The 15,096-nt window shown below is 42.4% G+C and overlaps 1 protein-coding gene across 1 annotated transcript in view; it reads left to right on the top strand.

Moving 5' to 3' along the window:
* The first annotated feature begins 155 nt into the window (after positions 1-155).
* si:ch211-246m6.5 (von Willebrand factor D and EGF domain-containing protein) overlaps positions 156-15,096 on the top strand; it is a 48,708-nt gene continuing 33,767 nt past the window's right edge. The window contains 12 exon segments of the mRNA XM_041978265.1: positions 156-486; positions 3,115-3,344; positions 3,479-3,707; positions 4,753-4,818; positions 4,909-5,141; positions 7,399-7,488; positions 7,605-7,746; positions 9,205-9,422; positions 11,205-11,278; positions 12,700-12,973; positions 13,171-13,373; positions 14,136-15,046. Coding sequence (XP_041834199.1) covers positions 399-486; positions 3,115-3,344; positions 3,479-3,707; positions 4,753-4,818; positions 4,909-5,141; positions 7,399-7,488; positions 7,605-7,746; positions 9,205-9,422; positions 11,205-11,278; positions 12,700-12,973; positions 13,171-13,373; positions 14,136-15,046 — 2,758 coding nt within the window. The 5' untranslated portion in view covers positions 156-398.

The following is a 15,096-nucleotide window of genomic DNA, read 5'->3' as shown; positions in this document are numbered from 1 at the left end:
TGTTTCAGAAACTTTTAATCTGACAATGTTCTTTTCTCTGTTTCCAACCTGAATCCAAACAGCTGGTGAAACGGCTGATGGAGACGCTGCAGAGCTGCTGAATCTCTGATTAAAACGGGCATTTGTATCCACGCGAGGTTTAAAAAAGCTTTTTGTTGCGGTGGTCTCAGAGGATCCACCTCTCCGTGCTTCTCTGCCTCCTCCCTCGGCTGATGCTTTTTATCCTGCGCGCTCCGCACAGGAAAGCCAGTGTCCTGCAGGCACTAATTTCAGCCTTTTCTCAATTTTGCAAACCGAGCAGGACTTCTGCGCCACTTCTGCAACTTTTCTGCAAACTTTTAATGGGAACCGGCGACTGAGGCGAGCCCCTTGCGTCTGTTGAACCCGGAGCCGCAGCCATGGTCTGTTGCGCATTTGGTTCGGTGCTTGGATGTTTACGCATCGCGCTGCTGTGGGTTCCGCAACTAGGGGCGCTCACGCAACACGGTAGGTGGATGTGGAAACTATTATATGTTTCTTAAAAGGTAGAAAAGCAAAACAGATTTTAGATTATTCTTGTAACGCAGAGCTTCACAGATGCAGTTAAAGTTTCTGACCTGAGATGCAGAGACAAAAACTCCCTGCTGGTAAAATCAGGAGATTCTGCAGAGCTGCGTGACTCAGCCTGCAGGGCTGCATTCCCATCACTCAGCTCTTGAGGTCAGATGGACCTTCAAAGACTCAAGACAAGAGCAAAGGGGCAGCACCGAGGTGCTGAAATAAAAGAAAAACAGGAAAAAAAATTGCTGCAGTTCTTTGTTTAATCTCTAGTTTCTGTCTTCTTTGGAGGCAATTATCTAATTTTCCACTTCATTTAAAGAAAAATGTTCTGCATGTGGAGAGCTTCACTTACAATTTGGAACAGCTTCAGAGAAACCTCCCAACAAAGAGAAAAAAGACAAATTTATGACACTTAATGTTAGAAAGCAGAGTTATGACTCAATCTTTGACCACAATGCACTTGTTGCTTAATGCAGCATAATCCCTTTAACTGTTTCATGCTGTGTTCGTCTCTTTCAGCATCATTCATTCCGGTTTCTTCCCTCCTTATACTCCCATCTGTCTGCTTCTTTGTGTTCTAAATTTTAAAGTGAACTGGTTATTTAGCAGAAAAGTTAAATGTCAGATTTCAGTCCTGCTCGTGTCTTTGTCTCCTTTGTCTCCAGGCCGTCCAACGACGGATCAAAGCACGCAGTCGTAAATGTTCAGGCATGCCGTCGTAAAATGAAACACTGTGGGAGGATATCTGACATTTCTCAGCCAAAACAAAGTCTGCCACAACGTTTGGGACTCAGAGGGGGACATGTTTTATCCTGCTGGCAAAATCAATCAACATAAACTAGTTTAGAGAATTTTAATTGGTGGTGTGTCTTCCAGACATCATGATCTTCCCTGTAAACTGACAGGATTTAAAGAAGTTGGAAAGAAATTCATCCGTCTGTCCATCTGTGTAGCTGATCCAGACAGAACATCAACAACATGATTAAAAAGGGACATCAGTCAGATTTCATGGTTGTAAAAAAGTTTTTATTTTCATGAAAAATCATCAGGACTCTGGAGGGCAAATCCGTCAAAGAACATCAGCAGCATGCAGCAAAAAGCATTTAATCTAATATTCAGTTTTCAGACCCATGAGCCAATCCATCAGACTCTCCAGGGACCTACAAGGCCTCTTGGAACGAGACCCATCACCCCGGTTATGTTAACACCTCCACCTCTCAGAGGAGTCCCTGCACATCTGGCCTCCCTCCCTGTAGAATCTCCCCCCCAGGGGGCTGCTTCCTTAACTCCCTCCCCCTGCCTGGCTCTGTAAACTCATTAAGTCAGCGGACCGTCCTCCTTCCTGAAGACCTTGTTTGGACAACCTGTGACCTGGAGTCTGGTCCAGACGAGGTCTTCACTCAGACGAGCATGTAAACAAAAGCCTTTGCTTTCAACATGAAGCCTTGTTTAGCTTTGGGATGACTGGTTGTAACATGGTAACGGCTGTGGGGGGTCCCGGGACGTCCCAAAGGTTTGTTTTGCCTGGTGTGACTCAGCGATCAGGGACAGGAAGTAAAACTTGTAGTTTGTGTTCAGGTTTGTTAGCAAAGTCGTCTGCTGACATGTTTGATCCGCCTCCCTCCAGCTGCTGAGAAGGTTCCGGAGTGTTTGAGCCTCCAGCTGCAGGCGGCGTTAGTCATGCATGGCTGGTCTTAGTGTCCTTTCCTGGGGCCGTTTAAGAGAGGCGAGAGCCTCACAGGAATGTCTGTTATTCTTGTCAGTTTAGATAACCTGTGGGGGTGAAATGATCCTTCCTGCTCAACATGCGCATCATTTTCTCACCTTTTACCTCAGACAGCCAACACTTAACACCTCTAAGCTTCCTCCATGCTTCCAGCATGTTAGAGTCACTGTGAGAGGGTCTAACTGATGTTTTTTCTAACTCTGACCTGAGAAAAAGCAACTAAAGGAGTCAGCTGGACTCAGCAGAAGATTCATAAATAAATCTAATCTAATGCGGAGGACTTTGAACATCCTGGCAAATGTGCTGAAACTGAGAACTTTCCAAAGCAGCTTGGTACTGTTCAGCTGATTTAACCCTTAATCCTCCAGCAGATCCCCGAGGTCTATCTCTTCTATCATCAGGACTGGTAGTGCCCGGTACCGGTTCTTTGTGGGGTAAATTGTGATGAAGAGTTTACCCTTTAGGTCATCTGGATAATAAAAAAAAAAATGTTCTTTTCTTTTTTCTTTTCATTATATTTTTTAAGGATTTGGGGGCATAGAGCTAAACTAAAGAGAAACCCTGTGATGCAGCCCTTCAGATGGAAGTTAGATCCAGAATCTGTGTCCTGATTCCCATAAAGATCTGTTTTGTTTCCGTTTGTGGACCTGTGTGACATCTGCTCTCTCAGTTCTGTTGTGTTTACGACCAAACACCAGAACTCTGGTAAAGTTAAAGATTTGATGTGATTCTGTCCAGAAAGAAATCTTCCAGAGCTACTGAACCATCATCATCATCATCATCATTACGCAGCATCTGATCTTAGTCTGCAGCTGTTAAACACATGAACAGCTTCTTCTGTCTTTCAGCTGCAACACAGCTCAGCGGGGCATCTTCATCTTCCTCACCCTCAGCTCCAGAGTGCTACCCGGGGGGCCATAGGGTGCTGCGTAATTCTCATCGCAGCGTGGACTTTGACTCCACGGAGATCCAGAACACGGCCATCCAGAACCTGATCTGTGACCACTCGCTGTTGGCTGGCTGGTACAGATTCAAGATCAACAACAAGCCGGCAGAGATGCCGACCACCTGCGTGGAGGTATGTCTCAAAAACATCATCTGGAAGCTTTCAGCCTGCAGCAGGTAGGTGTAATAAGCACCTTCAGCCCAGGTGCAGGTATCAACAGCCCCCTTCCTGCAGATAATGGCTGTTTCTGTCGACAATCCCTGCAGATGAACCACTGTGGTACTCAGGCTCCGGTGTGGTTGTCCCTGAAGGACACCTTCCTGCCGCGGCCCGGTGAGGTCCGCCAGCTGTCCGCCTGTGCCACCTGGCAGTTTTTCCATGGCAGCGCCAAAGACTGCTGCCTTTTCCGGATCCCGATCACAGTCCGGAACTGCGGCGAGTTCTTAGTGTACTATCTTCAGCCGACGCAGGGCTGCATGGGATACTGTGCCAAAGGTCTACATGGCTTCTATTTCCTGTTTATGTTAGTTTTAAATGACAGTAATGATGGTAAATTTCTTTAACCCCTGTGCCCTTCTCAGATTTACCCCCTCTGCTCACCTTCATGGCCAAAAATGTCCATACACAAATAACTACTATAAAATCATCAAACATCAAGATTTTTTCCTTTTTTTTTTTCATAAATGACGTAAACAACTTGAAACCATCTCAAAACTACAAACATTTAATAATTTTTAAGATTTTAACCCTTTAAATGCCACTTTGACTTTTTTTAATTATTGCATTATTACAAAAAACACTAAATTTGAATAATTTTTCTACATAATAACTATTTGATTACATTCATAGTTTTTATGTCGTATCAGACTTTCCCTCTGGGGACCTTTATGGCCAAAAAGGTCCCATTGACTTCCATTAAAACTATATTTTAATCTCGCTGTCATTCCAGTTTAAAACTGTTTATTCTTTAATTAAATTTGCAGGAAAAGTGATGATATGACATTTTTTACTGAATTCCACCAGATTCAACTGGTTTCCTGACAAAGGCAGATACAGGAAATTCTGTTATTTTTTTTTATCAATTATAATAAGGAGTGATGGAGTAATTGCTGTGATAGGCTCCGTCTCCAACGTGACCCTAAATTGGAATAAGCTGAAGAGAAAATAGAAAGGTGGATGTTATTATGGAGTCATGGGACCACCTGGGGACGCTGAGAGTGATTTGTTTGTCTGTAATTTAAATAATTTTTGATTATTAAAACACTGATCAAATGTTGATTGGGAAATTATTTCACAAACAAGTAAATCCATCTTGGCGCCTCTTCCTGGTCACAAAGCACTGACATTAAAGAATAAATGGTTTTAAACTGGAATGACAGAGAGAATAAAATATAAAGTTTTAATAGATGCCAGTGGGACATTTTTGGCTTGACGGACCCTACAGGGAGTATCTGATACTAATGAAATCAAATCAATTTTGCTGCCAACTGTTGGCATATTGCTGTTACTGAGAAGGTATTTAGCTAAACTGATGCTTCACTTTCTCCAGAATTGGGATCCAGAATCTGCTCAGCAGGGGAAGTAGAAGTTAATGGTCGATGCAAAGGTAACTTTAAGAACTGAGAAAAAGTTAAATTCTGTTCTGGGATTAGGAAATCAACACTCCTGTAATGATTTTCCATGTCCATGTTTCCAGCTGCAGTCCCATCCCTGCCCTCCAGGCCCGTCATCACCCCAGAGCTCATCGGGCACAGCATCCACCTTAGGTGCTCCTTCATCCCCCCACAGTGGAACCAGGTGCTGGGCTTCCAGGTGGTTTGGGCCAGACGCATCAGCAGCAGTATGAAGGCTGAGATCAGACAGGAATCCACGCTGAAGCCCTTTTCTTTGGTGGAGATGGATGGCGTTCACTTCAGACTCGGAGAAATGGTAATTCCTGCCAGACTTTCAGGGAAGCACATGTGGAAGATGAGACCCATCAAGCGGGCAGCCTAAGCCATGGATCATGCTGACCTCTTTTCCAGGGTTCGTACTTGCAAAGTAACAGCAGAGAAGCAGTACGTGTTATATCCAGTGAAGAGAAAGCAAGAGAAAGGTGGGGAAGTTAAATCAGTTGCAGACTGGAAAAACTTCCCTCCACATGGGTCTCATTTAAAGCAGTCTGCACAGTGAACTCCATAGAAGTTCTTTTAAAGGGGAAGATCATCTATAAAGCTGTTTGTTGTGTTGATTTTATGGCTTACAGCTACCAAAACACACAGAGAGACAGGAAGTTAAGGAATTTTAAAAGCTTGGACTGCTACATGTTTATATTGAATTGGATGACGAGGTACAGGAATAGGAATGAATATATATATATATATATATATATATACATATATATTAGTGCTGGGCAACTATTAAAAATTTTAATCACGATCAATCGCATGACATGTTGCGATTATTCGCAATTAATCACATTGTTACGAGCAAAATGTCTCTTTCCTTTAAAAGAAGGCCTACAGCTATACAAAAAAAATGCAGTAAATTTTGGTTTACTAAACTAAATCAGGGATGTGCAACCTGTAGTTCCAGAGCCACAAGAGGCTCTCTGGACTTTACACAATGTCTCTAAATACGTGACTATAATATTTTTTTTATCTTTAAAATATGTAAACACAGATGATGTCTACCTGTGTCCACCTAATGACATGAACACGAACAAACGACTCCTCTACTGAAAGCTCACATCTCACAGATTCCACAGCTGTAAGTTTCATCTCGCTACGACCACGATTCACCGAACCAGTAGCAGAAGAAGACCTGATTTATGCTTCACATTTGTAAAACAGTCAGAAGACACATCTTACCTTTGCTGTCTCGCCTAAATTAAAACCGCATTTATTAAAATAAATACATAAATAAATAAAAGGTTTCATTTAGTCTTTTGGGAGCAGTTTCTCGTCTAAAAAGTCACGATGTTCTGCCATCTGGATAGGATTTTTACAAGTAGAAATGTTGTTTTTTTTCTTCTTCTTTCTTAAGTTCCAGACAGAAAACATCTCTTCACGTTAATAAAGCCGCTCTCTCCTGTACAACAGACGCACCGCTGCAGCAGAACCAGACATGGAGGAAGAGACATGGACTGCAGCCTCTGCATGAGGTTTCTGTGGTCAAAGCCAGTGAGCAAGAAAACAAACAAAAAACAAATAACCTTAACGTGCGATGAAAAAATTAACGGCGTTAATTACTTATTGTGTTAGCGCGAGAATGTGCCCAGCCCTAATATATATATATATATATATATATATATATATATATATATACATAGAATTAGTCATTAGTCATATTATTAGTCATTAGTTTGGCATCAGTCTGAAGGGTCAGTTAGTCTCTAGGGGACTAACATCACTCTTTATCTCAGTGCTTGTCTGGAAGGGCTTAGACTGGGATGAAGGCTAGAACTGTTCAGACCAAGTACTCACTGTAGATTCCTTTAGAATTGGACTGACTGCATTGACCAAATGTGAGTGGAGCTGCCAAAACTCAGTCAAATCACCACCAAATAAGGAGGGCTTCCTGTATTAGGACCACTTTTGGCCCACAAAAGCACTAGCCATAATCCACGTCCAGGCCAAAAAATAACATCTGGTCCACTTCTGGCCCACTCAATACTTGCCATGTCATAACTGAGCCTTAAGTGCCAAAGTAGCCTGAATTCGGCCCAAACGTGTCTGGTTTTTGGATCTGAGCAGCAGGAAAACAAAAGGGAGCTCCATGATCATGAAGCTAGCATCTTCCAGCTGCAAAAGACCACCTCCCAGTACTCGGTCCAGTAAATGTTATGTTTCATGTTTCCAACATGTCAACACTCTGCAACACATGCGAGAGATTATTTGTTCAAACATGAGCTAATTAGATTTTCACAATGATGATATGTGAAACTGAGCTGATGTCCCTGCTGATGGTCCTTGTGCAGGACTTGGAAGATTTGATTTGGAGGGTCTGGTTGTGTTGCAAGGGGATAGGCTCCCTCACAGGGCCCACCATATAGTAAGCTACATGGACCTATGCTTGTGGACTTTTAGACCATTTAAACCACATGGGGCAAATGAAAAAATTGTTTTTCCACTTAGAAATATGATGAAAATTTTGTTTAAGTTTATTTTTGTTCAAGCTACAGTCTGAAGGAAAGATCTCTTTCCAGTTCTCCTGCAGCGTTTCCACTTTCAGAGTCAACTCCAGCCACTACAGATCTACTCCCAAAGAAAGTGAGAGTTTCTACGCTGGACTCAAGGTCGGCATTATGTTTTATCTCCATCCTGCATGATAGGAATTATTTAAACATGTGCTATACTTTTATTCCAAATGGAAGAACTCAAATTTCCTTTTTTCCTTCTGATGTTTTATCAGTTTTTTCCAGATTTGCTCCACATAGCGGAGAACAGCAAGGAGCAGGAGGTGACCGTTCACAGCACGGTGCCCATCCCTTGCTTCAGCTCCGACCTTGGCCACCAGTGTGGAGTCCCTCTGGCTCTGAGTGTCCATGACCCAGGTCAGACCTGCTGGAAAACTTGGGACAGACTCCTTCTCGTCCCCTTTACTGATGTCTGCAGGCATTATGAAGCAGTGATTGCAGGTTAACCATGTTGTTGAACTGTATGGAGACACAAAATCCAAACTCTGGCACTGAAATGAAACTCCCTGCAGCACACAGCTGACCAAACATGCCCCGTCTTTCAGTCTTAATTTATTCTTAATTAGAAGATTTGTTTTTAAAAAAGACCACCAAAACAGAGATAATATTAATCAACATCAACCATTAAAAGTGTAAATAATTTATATTAATCTAAATCAGTTCCTCATGTGTGATTATTATCCCTGCCCTTACAGAAAAACCACATGTACTCAAAGTGTGAGCCACATGTGTATCACATGTACATGCACATGTGTATCACATGTACATGCACATGTGTATCACATGTGCATGTACATGCACATGTGTATCACATGTGCAAACATGTTAACCATATGTTCAATTGTGATTTTGGATGTGATCCATGTGTTAAGCACATATGTATTACATGTTGTTTTGGAACATTTTTATGTCGGCCACACAAGATTTGAAATAATTAATCATTTATTTACTATTTTATGCCGTTCATCGCTTCTATAAGTGGACAGTTTCCTCCATTGAGGGAAAGGCTAAGTCAACAATTTTAAATGTTGAGCCATGAATTTAGTTGAATATATTAAATGTCCTACAAACTGTTCCAGCCACTTGTTGGTTCTTCTCCATTTGTTTTGATGAAGTGTTTATTTTTATGCTCATGTTTGTTCTAGTTAATTCTATTTCTAATTAAATTCTAATTCAATTCTAATTTGTGGAATGGAAGAATTTCTACTGTTTCCAGCTGTCTTTGGATGACCCCGTCCAGGACTGATGATAACCTGGCAGTTTGAAAACCCATCCATCCATCATCCATCCATACATCCATCCATCCATCCATCCATACATCCATCCATCCATCCACTCATCCATCCATACATCCATCCATCCATCCATCCATACATCCATACATCCATCCATCCACTCATCCATCCATCCATACATCCATCCATCCATCCACTCATCCATCCATACATCCATCCATCCATCCATCCATACATCCATACATCCATCCATCCACTCATCCATCCATCCATCCATCCATCCTCTCGTCTGGGGGAATCTTGACCGGATAATACTTTATAATTTCTTATATTTTATTTCCAGGACCAGGACGATGAGTATAAACAGAATTGTGTTGTGTTGTTGAACATAGACCTTGTAATAAAAACACAAACTGTCAGAGTTGTGTGTTAAGTTCTGTTGACATACAGTCTCCTCTTCCTCCTCTCTCAGGTGTGTTCCTGTCATCCTTGGTCTTTTGTTGTTCACATCACAGTCAGCTGGGCTGTTATAATTACAGCTGTTAGCACCAACTTACTGAAGTGTTTTTGATGTCCACAGACAGTCTTGGACAGGAGGTCTCCAACGTGGTGCTTTCCACCTGTCAGGTGGAGATCCAGCCGAAAGCCTGCGGAGGAGGCAGCTGTGGCTGGGCCAAGTTCTTTGTCACTGCTGTGACTGATTTCACACGTGACGGGAACCGACCGAGTTTGGTCAGTGCTTTGCCTGGACCCGGTGCCCCCCGACTGTGGAGGAGCTATATCCCAACCTCTCTCAAAGTGAGTTATTTCAGCCGTGCTGCACCAGAAAATAACTCATTTAAAAGTTTACATTAGCAAAACGGTATGTAGAAGCTTCAAAACGGCTTCAAAATTTCCAGGTGGTGTGCTGGTTCATGTATTTTGCAGGAAACAGGAATCTTAAGCTTCATAATAAGGATTTGATATGGGAACAAATTTACAGAAAAGGGACCTTATTTATCAAACTGGCATAGGAACAAAAACAGCAATCATAGTCAACTTTTGGGATTTATATAAATCAAACTTGACGGGAAAATGTTCCTACCTCCACGCAAACTCTGACCCATGCGTACGCACATAATCCACTATCACCTTTCACACCACATGTTAGATATTAAAGTTGTTTTTAGAAATGAATAGAGTCACATTTCATAATAATTCTCCTAAGAGTGCACGCTCAGAAAAAAAAGGATTTTCAAGAAAAAGGGAGATGATATTAATAAGAACCTCAACTAAAACATGTTATGTGATTGTGAAACAAAACTTACATGTTATAAAACCCATTCAGATAAATAAGGAGCCAGTCTGCTGCCAGCATGTAGCAGTCAGTGTGGAAAGTAGCTTTAGTCCTTCGTTCCAGCAGAGCGGGACGCTGGAGGTCCAGAAGTGATGCAACACTAATGAAACACACAAGAGGTGGATTTCCTTTTATTTATTTATTCTTACACAATGTTGTTTTATTGTTGTCCTAATTTCTGTCCAGATGGTCTCCTTGTTAATAGCGGTGATTGTGTCCCTCTGCACCGCCCACCCAGCTGGAGCACCCAGCAACTAGAAAGAAATATTTTTAAGCACTAAATAAACTGCTGCCAATCTCAGATGTATCTGTACATATTTATTTTATAAATGAAAACAAATTGTTAAATTACCAGCATCAGGACTGTCATTTAGCAGACGCTTTTCTCCAAAGCGATTCACCACTGTGGGATTTAAATTTTGGTCCCCCACAAGGGAGACAGATGCCCTACCAGCTGACATATCCAGCCACACCATCCGATGCCTCTGGCATGTCGTGCATTCTGACACGGTGTCGACAGCATCTGCTGCCTGCACACCGTGCCCACCAGATAAAACCTTTTTACATTTGTCAACTATAAGGATCTCAGTCTCACACACAGAAAAATAACCCTTTTTTGTTCTTTTCCCCTCCTGAGCCATCATGGAAATGTAATGATAAATATTTATTATAGGCATTCACCTTTTATGGCCACCACGGGCGGGGCAAGGCGCTCCCTCACTTGCGCTCACGTTAGAATTGATTCTGATTTATGAACAGAAACAGGTGTGGGACGTGTGTGCATAAATCTGAAAGGTTTTGTGCCGCGTTTCCTTTTTTCCCTACAAATGCCACCTGTAGTTTGCTTTTCTACGCACAGCTTGATAAATGAGGCCCCTGGAAAGGTTTTTCAGAAACTTTAATGTCAGAAGGGGTTTAAATAAGTTGTAATGATGCTTTTGTGCATTCCGGGGATCTTCAAGGAAATCCGAACTTCTTAAGATGTCACTGGTGTCCCAATCTAATAATCTAAATGTGACTTTAATTAAAGACTATTTAGAAATATTACAGGTTTCCTTCTCATTCTGTACATGTGTACACACAATAATACTGCTATCCATGACATTAGAAAGTAGGCTTGATGGCTTCATAGATCACCACTCCAAGTGATTGTTATTTGTGTCCACAGTAGTTATTAAATTACATAAAAGTCATTTTATTGGACGTTTATGTTCAGATGAGGTTCTCCTATCCTGTTTTCAAAGGTTGTGGTCCAGGATGTTCCCACTTCCATCTGCTATTCTTTGACTGATCCACACATCGTAACGCTTGATGGCAGGTAATAAATCACCTTGTGAATCATCAAGAGTTCTTAGATTTGATAATGGGTCTGTTTCACATCAGTAGGATTCAGATATGCAGGATAAGAGAAGATAGCCGGGCTTGTCCAGCTCTATCAGCGTATCCTGGCTGAACTGGTTTCACGTACACCAAACCAGACTGAGGAGAAGCGACTAAGTCATGTCAAGTGTAAATAACTAGTAACGGACAGAGAAGAATTAAATTTTATAATATTGCAGAGTGCTGAGTGAATGCTACAGCAAAGAATCATTGGAGCACATGTTGTTGGCAATAACAGTTTACCTGACTGCTAGCTGGCTGTTAGCTTGACTGTTTGTGTGGCTGTTAGCTTGAGTTTTAGCCTGACTGTTAGCCTGAACGTCGACCTGACTGTTATGGGCTCGACACATGGGAGTCAACGTCGCTCCTTCTCCATTAATTCCGTATGGAACTTGCGTGATGAGGCAAAAATTACTGCCCTCCTTCAGCCAAGTCACAGGCGACATTTGTGCATGTGAATTGTGCTTGTTCATGTAGACGTGAACACAGGGCCTTGCGACACAACACGATAAAAAAGAAAAAATGTTGAACTTTTGTCGCCGTCACATGGCACTACAACCAACAAACGAGAGTTTCATTGATTGACCAATGAGTTGAAAGCAGGCTAGACCGTGCAGTCTGCAAACACGATGTGTCTGCTTTTCCCATACTTTACTATACTTCACGCAGACATGCAAATAAAAGGCAGCCACATGGTGCCAGGGTGAATTTGTCTGAACATAAGTTCTGGATTTATCTGGATCAGCCTTGAGAGCCGCTATCAAATGATGATATTCACCAAGCTGTTTGTAAAATAGAATGAACCCAGGTTTGTCGTTCTCTTTTGTGCAACAATAGCAAGATTTCTGTCAATTCGAGCAAAGTCTTTTGACTCTTCATCCTTCATGCCTTGTATGTCACGGACTGCTTTGAAAATGTCAAACTTCCCTCCTATAGCATAACCAATCACATTTCTTGGAGAAAAGAGACCTGAGAGTACAATGCGCGACACTACTGCTGTCTGCCACTGCTGTTTGTCCCGTGTGTTCAGTTTCACCTGGGTGGCGATGAGTTTCGTCTGTCGCTGTCATTGGTCGCCCCTGTATGTCAAACCCATTAGCCTGACTGTCAGTATGGCTATTAGCCTGACTGTTAGTATGGCTTTTAGCTTTACTGTTTGCCTGACTGTTAGCAGGCTAACTACTCATAATGAATCTCCATGGTAACTGAAGTGATACTCAATCAAGGATTAATTAAAGGATAACTAAGAAATCATTGAAATAATCTCTTATCTGGGTTTAATGGAGCAGCCCTCTGACATTTAAACCTCAGAATAACTCATTTAGTTGTATTTGATTCTTATTTTGCTATTGTGTGCAGGCGGTATGACAACCATCAGACTGGCACGTTTGTCCTGTACCGAAGCCTTGCTCGGGGGTTTGAGGTCCATTCTCGACAATGGGACTGTGGCAGTCGACACTACTCTGTGGCCTGTAACTGTGGTGTTGCTGTGCAGGAGGAGAATGATGTTGCTGTTTTTGACATGTGCAACGGGCAACTTCAGGAAACCCGGCCACAGCTTACCGTGAAGAACCTTGGAGACGAGGGTAGCCGGGTCCGGGTGCTAGAGTCCCACCAGGGGAAGAAAGTCACCGTAGGTATCCAAACATTTTAACACTGGCTAATATTGATTTTAAGGAGCCCTGAATTTCTTTTGTACTTAAGTGATCAGTTGCATTAAAGAGAGCAACTTTGACTTGATCCATATGAATCTGATAAAATTTCTTCTTCACCTCCACTGGACTATGTGAGGATGTTAACTAGCTGTTGGACATGACTCTTCTCTTGTAGTTGCTCTTTCCCTCCGGGGCCTTTGTTAGAGCGGATGTAGGTGATTGGGGGATGAGTCTGTCTGTCCGAGCTCCCAGTGTCGACTACAGCAACACTCAAGGCCTCTGTGGGAACTTTGACCGCAATAGCAACAATGACTTCCAAGGCTCTGATGGGGATTTTTATGGTCCTGATGACCTGCATCGCTTCATCGAGGACTGGAGGTTAGTTTGTGACATTGGTTTTTTTTGGTCCCCCAAGAAAAACAAACAGCCAAATGGTTCCTTTTAGAAAAAGTACTACAAAAGTCATATAATTTAATTACTTTTTCCACTTTGAAAGCGTAATCTTTTAATCAGCTTCACTCCTATAAATTTTTTATTTTTTAAATATTTTTCCCATTTTTAAGCCATTTTTGTCACAATAGCGCCACCTAATTAAAAAAAAAACAAAAAACAAAAATAAAGAAAACAAAAAATCAAAAACTATAAACTATCAATTATGAAGTGCAGAGTAGAATGTTTGGAGGAAGTTATTAGAGTCAAGTATATGTAAATACATTCTAACATTGATTTTAATACATTGTTATTGTTGAGTAGTTTAGTATTATGGAAAACTCACACTTATGTGTTCCTTTAAAAATGGCTATAAACAACAGACCCTGTAGTGTTGTGTTAGCAGTTATAAATTCAGAAGGTGTGACCTTAATGACACTACTTTCTAGCTGGGTGTTAGCCTGGCTGGTGGTCTGACTGTTAGCTTAGCTTTTAGTCTGACTGTTAGCCTGACTGTTGAGCCCATATAGTAATATTTTCCCCGTGTTTTAGGCTTGAATGTTATTTAAGCATTAAAACAGGCAAGATATAGTGACTGTTAGAAAAGGAAAAGGGGCTAAATAGGTTCATGGAGGGCTAAGATCCAGTTATGCTGAAACAGTTGAGTCTCTAACATGTTACGGTGGTTTTCCCTTCTTTTCTCTGTGTTAGGATAGCTCCCGGCGAGAGTTTATTTGATAAAACACCTCCAGGAATGACACAGAGGGTCAGGCGGCCTTTCTGTCAGTGCAAAGGAGGTTATAGTGCTTCCCAACATCCTGGCACAGGGATGGGAAGCTTTCCCAATCCTCTGGCTCACTCTGACTGCATTGCGTATGATAATGTGGATTATACATCAGTCTTCCCCTCCATGGACACAACAGTGGAACACATCAAGAGTCCGGACAGAGAGGAAAGCATCCTGGAAATGTCTGCCTTCAGTAATCATCCTCTGGAGAGGAGGCACCTTTGGATTCATGGCCAGAACAATCAGAACAGTGATGGTGATTTGGGACTGGCCGGTGAGTTCAGAGAGGACTTTCTTCTTTCTGTTAACAGGCCCAGAAGACAGGCATCATTTGAATTCCAGCCTGTTTTTGCCACACAGAGCCTCAGTCAAGTGGATTTAGAAAGATTTGCCTACTTTTTCCCTGAGGATCACCTGGTGGAAGCTCAAAAAGAGGTGCAACCTCGTTGGCCGACACCAAGTGGCTTGACCTCAGCTAAAGCCCTGGAGGTGTGCCAGATGGCATTGGTTAACTCCACCGTTGGAGCAGTGTGCCAGGGGCTGCTAGGACGCCGTCTGGATGAGGCTGTGGATCTTTGCATGCTGGACCTGCAGCTCAAAGATGACCTGGGTTGGGAGGAGGCGCTGCTGGCGTACTTGGAGAACGAGTGCGAGAGGCGGCTGCTGGAGAACCGGACCCAGCGAGCTTTAGAGTTAGCGACGTCACCGGGGGTTTCTGGGAAGGTAGTGATGGCACTACGCTGTCCAAACTTCTGCAATGGAAATGGAGATTGTACGGAGTGGGGCTGCCAGTGTTATCCCAGCTACAGCTTCTACGACTGCAGCTTGACCACCAGTGAGTTTCTGGGGACAGTTCTTAAAGAAATGTTGATTCATTGCAAATGA

The sequence above is a fragment of the Melanotaenia boesemani genome, chromosome 24 (assembly GCF_017639745.1).
Source record: "Melanotaenia boesemani isolate fMelBoe1 chromosome 24, fMelBoe1.pri, whole genome shotgun sequence".
Lineage (NCBI taxonomy): Eukaryota > Metazoa > Chordata > Actinopteri > Atheriniformes > Melanotaeniidae > Melanotaenia > Melanotaenia boesemani.
This window is presented reverse-complemented; position numbering and strand designations above follow the sequence as displayed.